The sequence below is a fragment of the Podarcis raffonei genome, chromosome 14 (assembly GCF_027172205.1).
Source record: "Podarcis raffonei isolate rPodRaf1 chromosome 14, rPodRaf1.pri, whole genome shotgun sequence".
NCBI classification, from domain to species: Eukaryota; Metazoa; Chordata; class Lepidosauria; order Squamata; family Lacertidae; genus Podarcis; species Podarcis raffonei.
In genome coordinates, this window is record NC_070615.1 from 15,869,381 (window position 1) to 15,886,880 (window position 17,500).

Genomic DNA, 17,500 nt, shown 5'->3' on the forward strand with positions numbered 1-17,500 from the left:
CTCCGCGCCTCTTCCCGCCTTTGCTCCGCCCCCTCGGTCCGCCGCGCCTGCGCAAGCGCAGAAAGGAAGAGGCGAACTTCCGGTTGCAACCGGCTCACGCTCCCTTCTTGTCAGTGGCCGGCGGCAGCTCTGTGAGGTGAGTCCCCCCAGTTCCTAAAAGAGGGATAGGGAAGGCAGCGCGAGTCATAGGTGGGAGATAGGTGGGCTTTCGAGATCCTTAATCCAAATTTCCATCTTCAGGAAGTATCCTTGATACCTTCCAAGAGTAAATAATAATAATTTTATTTATACCCCGCCGTCCCCAGCCAAGACCGGGCTCAGGGCGGCTAAATGAGGGGGGACGGGAAGAAGGCAGAGAAGCAGAATTGCCACTGGGAAAGGGAAGCCAGTGACTGGGAAAGGTCCAGTGGCCAAACTCACAGGACCAGCCCACTATCCCTCCAGCTAGCCTTCCTCCTGTGCCGGATTTGCGTATAAGCTAAACAAGCTATAGCTTAGGGCCCCACTCTCTTGGGGGCCCCTTAAAAAATTAATAGGGTAAAAAAAACCCTGAATGTACATTTCCAAAATATAAGATAAAAAACAAATAAAATAAAACCTACGTACAGCAACAGTGTTTTGTGTTGTGTGATGGAAGTAATGGGCCCTGCCTGCTAGCCTGCTCCCTAAAATATCACATACAGTGGTACCTCAGGTTACATACACTTCAGGTTACAGACTCCGCTAACCCAGAAATAGTGCTTCAGGTTAATAACTTTGCTTCAGGATGAGAACAGAAATTGTGCTCCGGCGGCGCAGCAGCAGCAGCAGCAGGCCCCATTAGCTAAAGTGGTGCTTCAGGTTAAGAACAGACCTCCAGAACGAATTAAGTACATAACCCGAGGTACCACTGTTTAAAGGGCCCCATTACCTTCAGTAGCTTAAGGTCTCGTCATACCTAAATCTGGCCCTGCCTACCTCGCAGGGTTGTTGTGGTGAGAAGCAAAGGAGGGTCATCGGGTGGGTGAAAGGGCAACGTGCGCCTCCCTGGAGCTCCTGGGAGACCTGGGTGGTTGGTGGATGGAATCGGGGCAAAGTTGTTGCCATATTCATGTTGATTCACACTTACAAATGCCAGGCTGGTCTGCTTTCAACAACAGTGTTATGCCGGGAGTGGGTGTTTCTGTAATTATTACCTTCACTGTACTTCATTTGCATCTGACTTTGCTGCTTAGGACTTAGTTGCTGTTGTAATCTCAGAGGTGTGTGAGGTCCAAAGAGCAGCTCCTGAGCATAGCCGGTGCTTTTTAACTGTTAATTACACTGCAAGTAAAATATGAAAATTAGCAGCCGTGACCTGGCTCAGGATGAAACTTTTTGTTTGATGTGGGTGGAGGTGGAGGAAGACTGTGCATTATCATTACTCGTCGGCACTGTTAAAAACTGTAGCTTGCTGAGTTTTCAGTACTGTGATTTCTTCTTCAGGGGCAGTAACAGAAGTTTTTGACAACAGTGCAGGCCCCATGTACTTGACAGGCTGGGGTGTGTTTGGCTCATTAGGGAATACTTAACTTGGATGCCCTGTAGCTATTAACTTTGATTGCTGTTGGAATCAAAGAAGCACTCATGTTGATCTTCTATTAGAACCATAGTTTTTGCATGTGTGTCCTCCTTAGATGGTGGTTTATTGGGGACAGGGGGAGGGTAGAGAAGAGAAGAGCCAAAATTCCATCTAGTACAAATCTCTTTGTTCTTATCACCTGCCCATCTGAATTTAGTCCAGTTTAAAGCTTTCATATAACCTTGTAGCTTTCTGACAACTTTGATCTTTCCAATATGAATTTCTTTGCCTTGCAGCAAAACATCCAACCATGGTTCTTGCAAGTCTGAATAAGACTATTGGACTTCAGAAAAAGACTGACTTCATTAGGAATATTTGTATACTAGCCCATGTGGACCATGGTAAGAGACACCTACGTTATGAACCGCATATCACACAAATCCCTTGGCAAATACACCAGAGGTCTTAAGCAGGCTTTGTGTTATGGAATAACTGCTTGTTGCTCTGTAATGCAGTTGTGTATTAAATAACTCATCTCTGACAATTTGCTACATGGGTGTGTAAGAAAAGCCCTAATAGATTGGTTAAAGGGAAGAGACATGTGGTCATGAGAGGATGGATTTAATGTTTAATCTTAAATATAAGGGCTTGTTTTTAATTTTTGTTTGGTGTAATACTTTTCATTATCCTTTCCTCCCCCAGGCAAGACAACTTTAGCTGACTGCCTTATTTCTAGCAACGGAATAATCTCTAGCAGATTGGCAGGCAAGGTACAACTTAAACATTTCCAGTATATTATCCAGAATTTTTTCTCTATCCACATTTTCTCACATTTAAGGAAAGTCTCTGAAAAATGTGAATACAGAGTATCCTGTTTATTTTTTTACAATTCATATAGCTGAGATACTTGGATAGCCGAGAAGATGAGCAGATTCGAGGAATTACAATGAAATCAAGCGCAATTTCATTACATTTTGGAAAAGGTAATATAGTTAGCACATTCTGTATGTGCATTTAAACTGTTAAGTATTGTGTTATTGAAATGTAGTGCTGAAATAAAGTGTTAAGATTTGGATGGAATCTAAAATACTGATTTTTTTTATTAAGCTACCTGCTGTAAGGCTCAGTTCAGGTGCAATGTTAAACCATGGTTTAGTGTTATGAGCTTGAGGAGACCTGAGCCTCAGGTTTGTGTGTTTTTCCCCTTGGATGTGGAAGAGAAGAAAACATAATATTTCTATTTTTGCAGTTTGGAGCAAACTCCACTTTCCTATTACATCCTAATGCAGGAAACTAAGCTTTATTCAAACCATGATGATGATGGTTATTGAATGTACTCCAGTTGGAACAGAGCATTGTTCCTATATTCAGATGTGATTGGGAGCTGAGGTTTGTTCCAAATCACAAATGGAAGCTTTAATTTTCCTCCCCAGTTCCTGAAGAAGGGGAGAGAGAATAGTGCTTTAGCTCGAGGTTCACACCTGCTCATCTTAGTACTAAACCATGGTTTCATGCTACATCGGAACTGATCCTAAATGTTTTAAGTGAGCAAACACACTTTTAAAATGCTTGCTTTTAAAGCACTTTTTCCTTTGGTTCTAGATGATCAGGAGTATCTGATCAACCTAATCGACTCCCCTGGCCATGTGGACTTCTCTTCAGAAGTCTCCACAGCTGTCAGACTCTGTGATGGCTGCATCATTGTGGTAGATGCTGTAGAAGGAGTCTGTCCGCAGGTAAGGAGGAAAACCTACTTCAGATAGATGGGGAAATAAATTAATTCGGACATACAGTCATACCTCGGGTTGAATGTGCTTCGGGATGAGTGCGTTCGAGTTGTTCTCCCCGGGAACCCGGAAGTAATGGAGCACGTTACTTCCGGGTTTCGACGCATGCGCAGATGCTCTAAATGACGTCACGCATGCGCAGAAGCGGTGAAAAGTGGTGCGCAGATGTGCCATCACTATTTACGTTTGCTTCTAGATGCGAACGGGGCTCCGGAACGGATCCTGTTTGCATCTAGAGGTACCACTGTACCACCGTTCGACTAGTACATGAATCATCAGCTAATATTTAGAATGCATTGGTAATTTGAAATGGAGTTCAGAATATGTGGCAAAGGAGACGGAGGTGAACCCAAGAATATATTTTTGTTGGCCATGTAATATTAGTGTACTGATAGAAATTGACATACAGATGTCTGTATCAATGTAACTTCCAAGAGGAAAATGGTCAGACTCTTTACTTCAGTCAGGATTTGCAAAATGAACCAAACTTGGTTTAATTCTAACCACTGTTGGCGATCCTTGTGCATAATGCTGAAGCAGTATGGGGGAGGAAGCCAGGAGTTTACATGAAGAATGCAGGCTTGGAAGAAAGGTTCATACAACCCAGATTCCTAACCAAGGGTCAGTTACCAGGTCAGAGTTATGCAGTCGCTCATACTTTCCTCAGCTGTTTTATGGCACGGTGTCAATATACTTGTTTTCCTTTGCTCTAGACTCATGCAGTTTTGCGGCAGGCTTGGCTAGAAAATATTCGTCCAGTTCTGGTGATTAATAAAATAGACCGTCTCATAATGGAGCTCAAGTTTACCCCTCAGGAAGCATATTCTCACCTTAAGAATATCTTGGAACAGGTATGAGAGTTCTAAATAGCTTGATTATTTGTATTCAGCAATAGTTGTAGAAGGAAAAGGACAGCAAGTAAACTATAGGCATTGTTGGACTACTTCAGCCTTCCCCAAACTTCAGATGGACCACAACTGTCAGCAGCACCAGCCAAAGCCTCTAGAGGGTACAAGGATGGGGGAAGGCTGGATTACTGCAATATGCTCTGAAGGACAGTATTTTCAAAAACTTCAGAAGTTCAAAAATGCAGCTGCCTAGTTATTAAATGGTGTCCGTCACAGACAACATATTCCAACAAACCTGAAGCAGTTCCACTGGCTTATTGTTAGCATTCTGGTCAAATTAATCAGCTGAAATAGTCTGGAACGAGAATACCTTAGGCATTATGTAAGTAGTTTTTAACTAGTGTCCTTAGAGCTAGCTACATCTGGTTCCTTAAGGGCCATATCTCAGTTTGCTTTCTCTCTCTAGATTGGACCCATGGTAATTTTACTCCTTGTACCACTTTCCACTGAAATTCACTCCTTTGCTAAAGAAAGAGACAACGCTCTTCCTTGTTGGTTAAAAATACCTTAGCTGTAATGTGCAGCTTGGCTCTTATGGATTATCTTCTCCTACCTGCTATTTCCCATGTGCTCTGGGCCATTAGATGAGGCTCTGTTCTTGAGTACCCTGCTAAAACACTGAAGTATGAGGAATAGGATCTTCTGAAGGAATATATAGCTCTGAGACTGCTCAGAGGACCAGCTTATTCATGATTTTAGTAAAATGGCAAAAGCAGCTCAGGTTCCTGAGAACCTCTGGGATGATTGCCTGAAATAATAATAATAATAATAATAATAATAATAATAATAATAATAATAATTTTATTTTATATTTATTTATACCCCACCCATAAATTTTTTTCTTTTAATTTTGATAGTGTAACTGCTGTCTGAAATGGTTTTTAATAATTATTGTATTTCTGGTATTTTGGTGGCCATAAACATTTGTTTTAGGAATTCTGCTTGTAAGCTGCCTTTAAATCCTCTTTAGGGGCAGGAAGGTAGGATATTATGAAAATAAACTGGAATGTCTCTCTAGGTGAATGCAATCACTGCAACACTCTTCACATCGAAAGTTCTTGAAGAAAGGGCGGAGAAAGAAATGGAAACTCAGTTGACTTCTGATTCTTCACATGGTGACCAAGTTTATGACTGGAGTGCAGGCTTGGAATTTTCTGATGATTCCAATCTTTACTTTTCACCCGATCAGGGGAACGTGGTATTTGCTAGCGCAATTGACGGCTGGGGATTTGGGTGAGTTTATAGATGCTTGTTAGTAATTTGATCATATATTTTCATTAGGGTGGATGAAGTTTTCAGTTTTGTCTTTGTATACATCTTACTGCAGCGCAGACTAAATTGGGGGGGGAGTTTTCAGAGCTTAATCATTTAATAGATAGTAGTAAAAATTCATCATGCGAAAGGCTGGGCTGGATGAATCCCTAGCCGGAATTAAGATTGCGGAAGAAATATCAACAACCTCAGATATGCAGATGACACAACCTTGATGGCAGAAAGTGAGGAGGAATTAAAGAACCTTTTAATGAGGGTGAAAGAGGAGAGCGCAAAATATGGTCTGAAGCTCAACATCAAAAAAAACGAAGATCATGGCCACTGGTCCCATCACCTCCTGGCAAATAGAAGGGGAAGAAATGGAGGCAGTGAGAGATTTTACTTTCTTGGGCTCCATAATCACTGCAGATGGTGACAGCAGTCACGAAATTAAAAGACGCCTGCTTCTTGGGAGAAGGGCAATGACAGGCCTAGACAGCATCTTGAGAAGTAGAGACATCACCTTGCCAACAAAGGTTCGTATAGTTAAAGCTATGGTTTTCCCAGTAGTGATGTATGGAAGTGAGAGCTGGACCATAAAGAAGGCTGATCGCCGAAGAATTGATGCTTTTGAATTATGGTGCTGGAGGAGACTCTTGAGAGTCCCATGGACTGCAAGAAGATCAAACCTCTCCATTCTGAAGGAAATCAGCCCTGAGTGCTCACTGGAAGGACAGATTGTGAAGCTGAGGCTCCAATACTCTTGCCACCTCATGAGAAGAGAAGACTCCCTGGAAAAGACCCTGATGTTGGGAAAGATGAAGGGCACAAGGAGAAGGGGACAACAGAGGACGAGATGTTGGACAGTGTTCTCGAAGCTACCAGCATGAGTTTGACCAAACTGCGGGAGGCAGTGGAGGACAGAGGTGCCTGGCGTTCTCTGGTCCATGGGGTCACGAAGAGTCGGACACGACTAAACGACTAAACAACAACAACAACAAAAGTAAAAATAAATAAATCCACAGGTGAGTGGATGGTTTCATCTAGAGAGTGTTGCACTGAAGATTCCCACTCTGCTTCCGTTGCAAGAACTACTTCAATGTGGTCTTTCTAACAGATCAGAATTCATAAGAGGAAGCATTCCTTCAGATGCCTTCTGTCTAGACTGCTTTAAGAGTTCTTAAAAGTTAAAACCTGCATTTTGAGTTGTGGCCAGAAGCATATGTGTATTTCAGTGGAGCTGCTTGTTTCTACCTTGGGTGCTTAAAATTGCAAATAGGTGTAAAGCTTAGACCAAAAAAAGAATAAAACTACCAAAAAAAGTCATCTGCTATTCACCCTTGAAATGCTTGTTCAGCCTCCTAATAGTCAATTGCATGCTGGTGGGGGAACACATAAATAGGCTTAGGAACCATCTGTCCATGGCATTTTAATGTTGTTAAATCTGATTATTATTATTGTTATTATTTTATTTTATTTCTATACCGCTTTATAGTTTTAAGAAAAATCTCAGAGCGGTTTACAGCATATTAAACCTCAATAAAACAATGCAGAATCAAACATTTCTGAAGAAAGTCAAATATAAAGCAACACAATTAACAGGAAGCCAAAATACCATCTCAAAGTTTTCAAAATAAAACACTGATCAGTGTTAACATTTTTTTGCTGGGCGTGTTTTTGTCAAAAAGCACTGGGTATGTTTTGAAGCATTCCCAAATATTGTCACACTTAAGGGAAAATATTGGGATTCGAGAAACCTAGGAACGAAAATTTGGGCCTTCTGTCCAGGTCAGACCAGTGCAAAACTGATTATTTCCATGTCAAAATGCAAACTTCCTACTCAGCTATATTTTTCAGGAAAGTAAACAGGCAATTTGACAGATTTTATTGCCATTCCTACCATGATACATCTCTGGTTGACAGGGGTCTAATTTTGCACTCTGCGCAGGCTCTGTGAGGCCAGCAACCCTGGCTTTACTGCCTCCCATTTGTCTGCATCTTTGAGCTGCTTCCTAGTTTACCCGGCAATTGTGTTTGTCGCTGCTCGGGCTGCAGAAGCATTTCCCGCAGCAGACATGTAAAGCGGGAAGGGCAGGCACATCACGACTTGAAAACACAGTTTGAGCTGTAGCCTGTCAGGCTCCCTGTGTGCAACGGTGAGCGTTTAATAGCCTTCATCTTCACTTCACACGTTTCTGCTTCAGGAAATGACTTTGTAGCACCAGGATAGCTACAGCCAAGGCAGTTGTAACATTAAATGTTAATCAGTTCCTCCTTATATGCACAGAAGTGGGATGTAGATGACCAGAAATTGAAATCTTGTCGCAAGTTCTCTTGCTATTTCATGTTGGGGAAGAGAGGATGAAAGAAGCTTTTGTTTTGCAGGTGTACAGTCATACCTCGGGTTAAATGTGCTTCAGGTTATGCTCCGCGGCGACCCGGAAGTAACGGAGCATGTTACTTCCGGGTTTCACCGCATGCGCAGACGCTCAAAATGACATCATGGGCGGAAGCGGCGAACTGCGACCCACGCAGACGCGGGTTGCGTTCACTTCAGGGTGCGAACGGGGCTCCGGAACAGATCCTGTTCGCATCCAGAGGTACCACTGTATACCATTCAAGCAGGGTTGATTGAATGGATGAGACCAATAGTGGGTCCGAGGGCCAAGAAGGTGGTTTCTGCATGTGCTGTAGAAGGAAGCGAGGGGCAGGTGGGGCTCGTGAACCTGGGAAGGTAGCCCATCTAGGAGAAGAAAATTCTTGTCCTAAACCTCTGCTGCCAGCATGGTGTAGTGGTTAAGAGCAGTGGACTCGCAATCTGGGGAACTGGGTTCCCTTCCCTCTCCTCCACATGCAGCTGCTGGGTGACCTTGGGCCAGTCACACATCTTTGAAGTCTCTCAGCCCCACTCACCTCACAGAGTGTTTGTTGTGGGGGAGGAAGGGAAAGGAGAATGTTAGCCGCTTTGAGACTCCTTTGGGTAGTGATAAAGTGGGATATCAAATCCAAACTCTTCTTCTTCTTCTTCTTGCGGGCTATCTTTGGGAGAAGAAAAAGCTACGGAGTAAACCCTATACAAATCCGGAAAAATAAAAGAAAAACTTAGTGATCAACTTAATAGTCCGAACAGAAATGGCATCAAAATTGAATGCTGATGCTTTGTTCAGAGTTGATTTGGTTAAGAGGTTGGCATAAATGCTGATGGTAAAATTACTCATTTAATTTTGATTTGGAAATGGAAGGCAAATTAGGAACTCATTTACAAATAGCTGGAGTTTATTTGTAGCTTTCTAGAATAAGAGTTTTGACAAAGCATAGCTGATGGCATACTATTGTGCTGATACTCTTTTTAAAAAACCTAATTGTTGCACTGCTTTTCAAGAAAACATTCTTCCCAAGCTACATGTCGAACATACAGTAGAATGCAATTTAAAATCTTATAAAACAACATAAAATTTCTAAAACAGTACCCAACAACTGGTAGCTAAAAGGAACGCACTATAAAATGATCAAAATATGGCCAAAATACTACACTCTTATGTTAGTTAGTTAAAAGTGTAGTAAAGCGGTAGACCTTTAAAGCCAGTTTAAAATCTGCAAGGGGTGGGGCTTTTCTGATGTCCCAGTGGAATCACATTGTGTAATAGTGGATTCCACTGTTGAAAATGCCTTCATCTGTGTGTTTGCCTTATTTTAGGGTTCAACTGTATCAATACCTGTCTATGTCTGTTAAGAAGCAGACCCCATTGAGTTCAACAGAGCTCAATCCTTCTTTACTGGGTATAGAATTGCCGCTTTCTTGTTTTGATTTCATTTATATGTTGAGATAAAAGGTCACAAAAAGTGTTCAGTCTGATTTGTCATCTGGTGCAGTATTATGTTAGGGTTGCCATAAGTCCGGAATTTTCTGGACATAGTTGGTATTTGGTCCTCGTAAACAGCACCTGGGTGGAAATCGTTTGAATGTCTGGGGAAATCAGAACATGTGGCAACCCATGTCGGAAGTGTTGATTTTGGTGAATTTCATTATAAATTGCTCAAAAAAAATATCACTTTTTCTTCCGAGATTTTGCAAAGCTCAACACCTTTGCTCAAAAAAACTCAACAACTATTGTGTCCGGAATTTCATTTTTTGAAATATGGCAACCCTAATTTATGTGGTGGCTCATTCATATAAGCAAGTCATGATGATGACTTCTGTCATCAAGTGATGACCATTCATGTATGAATTCCTCTGCCTACAGTGGGGTCAGGAACTTGAGGCATGCCTGCTGGTGTTTGTTCTTTCACTAGAGTGTTCTGAGACATTTGACTTAAAACATGCCAACATACCAATTGTTCTCACTGTCACTGCAAGGATGCTATGTGAGCATCTGGTCTGCAGACAGAATACAGCTACGCTTGTCAAATATGCAAAATGATTGCTATGTAGCTTGAAGCAGATGCCTTCTTTTGAAAAGCGTTTTAGTTTTGATACGTTTGGGTAACAAATTATTTTTGCTTATTACCCAGCATCGAGCATTTTGCCAAGCTGTATAGCCAGAAGATTGGAATCAAAGCTTCAGTACTGCTGAAAACCCTGTGGGGAGATTATTATCTAAATACAAAAGCTAAGAAGATCATGAAAACTGACCAGGTGAGTTCACTGGTGTATAACTTGCTCTTAATTTTCTTTTTTCCCTACGAGAAAAGTTACTTGCCAGCAACCGAGTATGCAGTATTGCCACTTTCCTGGGATCTGAACAATTTTGTTTTTAATCTTGACCACCCCGGTCAAGCAAATATGTAGTATATTGCAGCTGCTATGATGATTCTCGCTATACCTCACCAATGTACATTTACAACCTCAGATCTCTGCCACTTCATTCTACAGCATCTGTAGACTAGACCTTAGATTCTGTTACCAATGCTTACATCTTATTTATGCAAACCTAAGATTCAATCCGTAGGGACGTGGGTGGTGCTGTGGTCTAAACCACAGAGCCTAGGGCTTGCCGATCAGAAGGTTGTTGGTTCGGATCCCCACAACGGGGTGAGCTCTCATTGTTTGGTCCCAGCTCCTGCCCACCTAGTAGTTCGAAAGCACACCAGTGCAAGTAGATAAATAGGTACCGCTGTGGCGGGAAGGTAAACGGCGTTTCTGTGAGCTGTTCTGGTTCGCCAGAAGTGGCTTAGTCATGCTTGCCACATGACCCGGAAGCTGTCTGTGGACAAACGCCGGCTCCTTCGGCCTGTAAAGCGAGATGAGTGTGCAATCCCAGAGTCGTCCGTGACTGGACCTAACGGTCAGGGGTACCTTTACCTTTACCTTTTTAAGATTCAGTCCAGTTCACTGTGATCACATAATCTGTGTGTGGAAGGTGCAAAATGTGTTTCTTGGATGAACAAGCCATTCGGGAACGGTTTGATGCAATGCCTTGCACATGCACTCAGGGCAGTGGCAGGTGTAGTTACCACTGCAATAGGTGATTGGGATGATCACAGCTGACAAATGATTGGACAGAGACGTGGGTGCAAATCCTTGCATGGTGCTGTACTTGAGTATTTTTCAGTTCAGGGATGAAAGAACAGATTGGTAGATTGCTCTTGTTGCAACTGAACTGCGGTAGATGATAGGCTGGAGAAGCAACATCCAAAAAACATTGCAATATTGCAAGCATGATACTGCTATGAGGGGTCTTTTTTTGGCAGGGGGTAAGCTATACGGTTGAGTCCCCCTTCTAATTCCTGGGTCCAACATGGATTCCATTGCTGGAATACCCAGGCCAGCCTGGTAACCCCTGCTAAATATGGGTTGTTAAAGTAACAAAGGGAGTGGCTCTGAGCCAGAAGACAAATGTCTGTTAGTTAGACCTTATAGTGAATCCTCAACCTATGTGGGTGTTACCCCTGTAATTGTCTGAATTGAACTCCCCTCTGTGTTATAAAGGGCATCCTAAGTTTGTCTTACCGCTTTCTTCCAGTTGAAAGGAAAGAAGCCTTTGTTTGTGCATCTGGTGCTGGAAAACATATGGAGCCTCTATGAAGCAGTTACAAACAGGTAAACAAAAAGCATCCCCGAGTCTCATTTTCTTGATGGCAGACGTGGGGAACGCCAATTCAGATTTTCACTTTTCACAACAGGCAGGGGATTTGTTGTTTATGCTAAATGCCGTTGTTGCTCAACTGCATTATCGGGTCATTTCTAAGTGAAGGAAGGTGAGCTTCTACGTGACAACCGAAACAGGCTGGTTTGCCCAAAGGCCTTCTTTGTGGTTTTTGTTTTTAAGATGATCAGATGTAGTGCTGTAATTGCATGGTGTATGCTTTCTTTGTAGAGACAAGGAGAAAATTGATAAAATCGTCTCCTCCCAGGGATTGAAAATTGGTGCCCGTGAAATGCGCCACACAGATCCGAAGGTTCAGCTTAATGCCATTTGCAGCCAGTGGCTCCCAATATCAGAGGCCGTTCTCTGTATCCTTAAGGAAATAGCTTTTTACCATTTACTAAAAGCTTATACTGTCTCATGCACTAGAGTTTAGTCCACCAGTTTGTGTGAAGGAGGTGGGGTTTGGAGAATTGAATACAGGCAACGTCCTGTGTTCCTTATACTGAGACATCTAGCTCAGAATTGCTTATGTTGACTGGGTTTCAGACAGGGGACATTGCCAACCCTACCTGGAGATGTTGGGGGGTGACTGGGAACCTTCTGTATGCAAAGCAGAGGCTATGAGTTACAGCCCATCCCCTAGTATTCTCCATCAGCCCCAGTAGCTTCCTGCCTGCTTCAGTCATCTCATAGTCAATTTGCAGTGTGGAGGGAGTTAAGCTTACAGTCAAGAGCGCCCAAGAGCTGCCAGAGAGACTTGAGTTGCTCTTCTGTTCCTACTTCCCATGCTTCCTAGTGCCTCCAAGGTTCCATCCCCTCGAACGCTTTAGATACGTTTCATATTTGCGTCATCAGGCAAGTCTTGGCTTTGGGCAAATCCCTGTCCAAGGTCTGTCTTTTGATATTACTGGATACTAGCCTATAGTTTCTGCACAGCCTCCTGTCTGTATCCTCCCTTCTAAGCATGTATATCCTTAGCACCGTGCTTTAAGCCATGGTCTGTAATAAACTCCCTAGTCCTCTTGATATCACAGCTGAGAGAGTGGAAAAACTGTTGTGCGTTGGAGCTAAAACATTTGATTCTCTACCGCAAGAAACTCAAGACCTGAAAGACGGTAAGTAAATTTTGGCAAATTGCGGCTTAAGTCCTGTTCAGATGAGTCTCATTTTTTAAAAGTCCATAAACCCTGGTGTCTCCTAATTGAAAAACGAAATGTCCTAAAAGATGTTTTGGTTTTCAATCTGGGCAGAATTCAGCTTTCTGCATCCATGCTGCAAGTTGGCTCAGAAGCACAGGCTGAAATCTCATACAATTTTCCCTCCTTGAGTCACTCACTAATTTGTTATTTAACAAATAAAATATAAAGCCAGAGACTTTCTCATCAGACCATGGGAAAACATGTAACTCTCTCGTTTTATGTTTGCTTAGCGTTTATGAAATGCAGCAGTGAAGAAACTGCCCCAGTCATTGTCTTTGTTTCCAAAATGTTTGCAGTGGATGCTAAGACATTGCCACAGAACAAGCCAAGGTGAGAAAATGATGCCATTTGAACTCCTCCTGCTCAATGGCATTAGACGCTAATTCACAGTATACAAGTCTAGATTGCTTCTGATCTGCGCCTGGTAAAATTATTTGCCCTTATCTGAAACTAAATCAGCTGTTCTCAAGAAAGCATTGGTAAATGCAGACTTGTTCAATGTTTTATTTGTGGTTTAAAGAATAAATGATTTGTCAAAGAGTTAACAGTTATGGTCAACATATGGACATTGTATCTAAGTGAATTACAAACTTAAATTGGTATCTCTATATCTTGCTCAAATGATACAAGTTAATTTTAATTTGTTTTTGTTTTATGTGGAGAAGTTATGGATTCTTCCAGGTGCTTTTGTAAGCTTTTTGACCACTTTCTGTTTCCATGTAAACTTCAGAGGTTGTTCCTCTCTTTTACTCCTTCACCTTCATACTTCTCCTATATAGAAAGCAATGATTGCGATAAAACATCCTGCATGCAAGTAAATACAGAATCTCCTCTTGCAATCACTAAATAGGATGTGAATGCAGGATTTCCCAGTGTAATTGTTGCTTTCTGCACAGGAGGAGCCTCTTGAACTCAGTTGGGTAAAGAAGTGATGACAGTGGAAAAACTGCAAAGGAAGGAGGGATGGGAGGGAGGCTTTGTACCTACAGTAAAAAGGCCACAACTTGATGTCTCTGCCTGCCTCATCTTCCAAAAACGGCTTGCTGTAAACATTGGTTAGATAAGCTTGGACCATTCAACCAGTGAGCACTCCAGATTGCTACTTGTGCCATTGGGGCTCTGAAAGTGACTGAACTGTACCGTGGTCAGTATTAGGAACTCCTATGGGCTTGAGTATTATTATTATTTTGCACCCTAATTTAAGACACACAAATTTTTTTGGCTTGAAGCAGCACTGGGTATTTAGACCACTAGATGGTGGTATTCAGCTGTCTGTAAGTGGACTTCAATTTTTATAGTGACAGGCATAGATTTTGCTTCTACTTCTGCAAATTGGCAACAGGAGTTTATGAATAAGAGTGAAATTAGGTTGAGTCTTCCTGGGTTCATGATCATGAGGTAGCAAGCAGTGGGGTGGATTACAGCACTAAAAAGTATTTTAAATGCCTTGATTGTTCTGTGTTTATGTAGTTTTAATTCTTTCTGTGGAAGATGAAGTGTTGTCGAGACACAGGATCATTTCATGTGTATGTTTGAATGTACTGTCTCTCTGTGTATGTTCAAATATTTTCAACCCAACGCCTGCTGAAATAAAAGTTCTTTGCAGCAGATACAGATAATTGACAGAGATGGACTCCTCATGTTATTAAAGAGCTTTGTTCCAAAGGCTTGGGAGCCACTGGAGTAATAACCCTGTTTCTTGTTGTCACCCTTCTAAAATGCCACAGTGAAGGCACAGGGCACAAAACTTGATTGCAACTGGTATGTGAGCCTGGATAGCTCAGTTGGTTAGAGCGTGATGCTGATAACGCCAAGGTTGCAGGTTTGATCCCCGTATGGGACAAATGCATATTCCTGCATTGCAGGGGGTTGGACTAGATGATCCTCAGGGTCCCTTTCAATTCTACAATTCTATGATTATTTTTTTAAATGGGTTTTTTATGTTAAAAGGCAAATGGATAAATGCATCTATTGTCTCCACTTTTAGTTCATAGTCTTTTTCACAGTTCATTTGCGTTTGGTGAGAGACATTTTTGCCATAGACATCTTGAGTTGGGGCAAAGGGGAGAGGGGAGTGGGATGGGGATACTATTCTTTCAATCTATTGTCTATTCTTAGTGTGGGCGAGTTGTGTCAGCATTACATGGGTAGGTCTTTTATTTGTTTATTTAATTATTTTTATTGATATTGCGAGAGGTTAGGGGTTCCCGAGCTTGGTTGGTTGTGTTTAGTTGATTGTGGTGTGGCTTATTTGTGTGAGGGAGACGGGCTAGGTTGTTGGGTCAGGTTAGCTATATTGATTTGTATGTTCCTAAAGGGGACAGGTCATTGTCCTGTTGCGCTGTGTATGTAATAAAAGGGAACCGCACTGAGGTGAAGGCATCCTCCGTAGCTTGTCCCCGTGCTGGTTTGAGTTTGTTGATTAACTCTTCTAGTACAGTGGTACCTCTCGATGCGAACGGGATCCATTCCGGAGCCCGATTCGTATCTGAAGCGAATGCAACCCGCATCTGCAGGTCGCGATTTGCCGCTTCCGCGCATGTGCGTGAGGTCATTTTGAGCGTCTGCATATGCGTGAGCGGCAAAACCCAGAAGTAACGTGCTCCGTTACTTCTGGGTTGCCGCAGAGCGCAACCCGAAAATACTCATCCCGAAGCTACTTCAACCCGAGGTATGACTATATGGCGGTTTCCCATACATTTTGGTACCTGTAGTCTATGTTCATTCCTGATAGGTCCTTCCACTGTCTAGTTAATGATATTTCTAGCTGTTGAAAGTAAGTGACTTATGAGTTCCTTGTAGTGTGTGTTGTTGTCCTGGAAGATATTAAATAGGGCAAGTTGTGGAGTTGCTTCTGTTACCTGTTTTTTTTTATTTTGGGAATGTCCTGCAGCACTAATATCCAGAAGGATTCCACTTTGGGGCGTTCCCACCAAATGTGGCGGTATGTGCCTATTGCAATGCTACCTCTTCAGCATTTTACAATGCTATGATTCTATGTGGACAGAGAATATAGAGAGATAGCTGGTATGCAAGTCTTAAGTTATGACTTGGTGAGCTTTCATTGGTGTTAAACTAAGAACCCCATATTCACTCACATAATATATTCTGGAAGGTTCCTTCCTTCACTTTCAGGCCCAAACTGATGTGCCTGGCACCTGGAAGATTCATTAGGTAGATCACTTTAGTAGATAGCCGTGACGAGTGTCACTTGGCATCCTGAAGCAGGGGTAGGGAGCCTGTGGACCTCCAGACATTGTTGGACTCCAGCTTCCATCAGCCCAAGCCAGCATGGCAGATGGTCAGAGTGATGGGAGTTGTAGTCCTATAGCATCCAGAGGGCCACAGATTAGCCACCCTTGAGTTAAGTGGGATTTACATCCTTAAATGTGGAGGGCTTTTCACAGATGTCTCTTACAGAGAGTAGCTGGAGTGTTACATCCTGTGAACTGTTAACAATCCAGGTAGTAAAAAGAAAGTTTTTAGAAGTATACTTCATATGGTATTTTTAATCTTAGTTTATATGTATACTGTGATTCTTTTCCCTTTTTTGCACTGTGTATCAAGTCACATTTTTTTAAACCAGCTACAGCTGCCTAAATTGGTTTTATTTTAATAACAGCTTGATTCCCTCCCCACACCTCCCAAGTTTCTTCCCCTATCCCATCTGCTTGATTTCATTGGGTGACTTAAGCACGTGTCTAATTCTCTCATCAGTTGAAATTAGTGGGATTCCAAGTGCTTACCTTTGGCAGGATCATGCTCATAGTTGGCACTAAATGCTTTTTTTAATGATCAGGGGGTCATTGTTCTTGGCCGTCTTTAAAAGCTACCTGCTTGCTAAGACACGGATGCAGGAGGCAGAGGCGCTTTGAGTTGGCTTTGTCTGGCAGTACTCTATATTGTATAGATAACTTTTCCCTGCAACTCCAAAGAGCTTGGGCAATTCAAATGCTCTCTTTCCCCCCTTTTATGCCAGGAACTTCTTTGAATGCGTCCTCAGTGAAGCTTTTGGCTTAACCCTTTAGCCTTCACTTCAACCTCTGAATTGTATTTCTGCATACCTGTCCTCTGGTGCCCTTTGTATTTCCCTCCCCTTCCACTCACCCCCCCCACCGTCTTCCTTACTGTCTACAATAAGATCATAAGCTTTTAGTTGTTAGGACCTGCTTTTTTTAAGAGCAGGCAGCTGGATCAGACTAAAGGTCCATCTGGCCCAGACTCCATCTTCCCCGCAGCAGCCGACCATATGCCCTGTGGAAGCTCACAAGCGGGGCATGAAAGCACTAAGCCGTCTCCTGTTACTGTTGCTCTATGGAGACAGTGGCGCACTACCTCTCAACAGTGAGAGTGCTTAAGAATCATAGAGTTGGAAGGGACCCCGAGGGTCTCTAGTCCATGGCAGATGGGCTTCCAAACTGTGCTTTAAAATCTCTTATGTCGTGGATGCTTTAGTTGAGATTCCTGCATCGCAGGGGGTAGTTCGTACTGTCCCGAGTATAATAGGTCTATAGTCTTCATGGATGGTGGTAGTGTCTGTCTGTCTGTCTGACTGTCCCTCCCCCTCCTTCTCCCCCTACCCCTCTATTACACTTTTGGCACTCAATGCCCATCACTCCTGCCTGGTTTGAAGGAGGGAAAGTCAAGAGACGGCTCCTAAAACGGTCCTTTGCTCTAGCAGAGACAAATAGATGTGCTTCTTGACAGGCGCTGCTGGAAACGGTTT

General features: G+C 42.7%; 1 protein-coding gene across 2 annotated transcripts in view; it reads left to right on the forward strand.

Moving 5' to 3' along the window:
* Positions 1-17,500, forward strand: part of EFL1 (elongation factor like GTPase 1) — a 72,071-nt gene that overhangs the window by 7,239 nt on the left and 47,332 nt on the right. Inside the window, exons 1-12 of one of the 2 annotated variants that reach the window (XM_053365553.1) lie at positions 41-136; positions 1,837-1,941; positions 2,243-2,310; positions 2,439-2,523; positions 3,143-3,276; positions 4,041-4,178; positions 5,254-5,468; positions 9,999-10,122; positions 11,450-11,526; positions 11,804-11,940; positions 12,568-12,690; positions 13,005-13,104. In XM_053365553.1, coding sequence (XP_053221528.1) covers positions 1,851-1,941; positions 2,243-2,310; positions 2,439-2,523; positions 3,143-3,276; positions 4,041-4,178; positions 5,254-5,468; positions 9,999-10,122; positions 11,450-11,526; positions 11,804-11,940; positions 12,568-12,690; positions 13,005-13,104 — 1,292 coding nt within the window. In that variant the 5' untranslated portion in view covers positions 41-136; positions 1,837-1,850. Of the gene's footprint in view, positions 1-40; positions 137-1,836; positions 1,942-2,242; positions 2,311-2,438; positions 2,524-3,142; positions 3,277-4,040; positions 4,179-5,253; positions 5,469-9,998; positions 10,123-11,449; positions 11,527-11,803; positions 11,941-12,567; positions 12,691-13,004; positions 13,105-17,500 lie in introns of those variants that run through there. The other variant, XM_053365552.1, reaches the window with a different exon arrangement.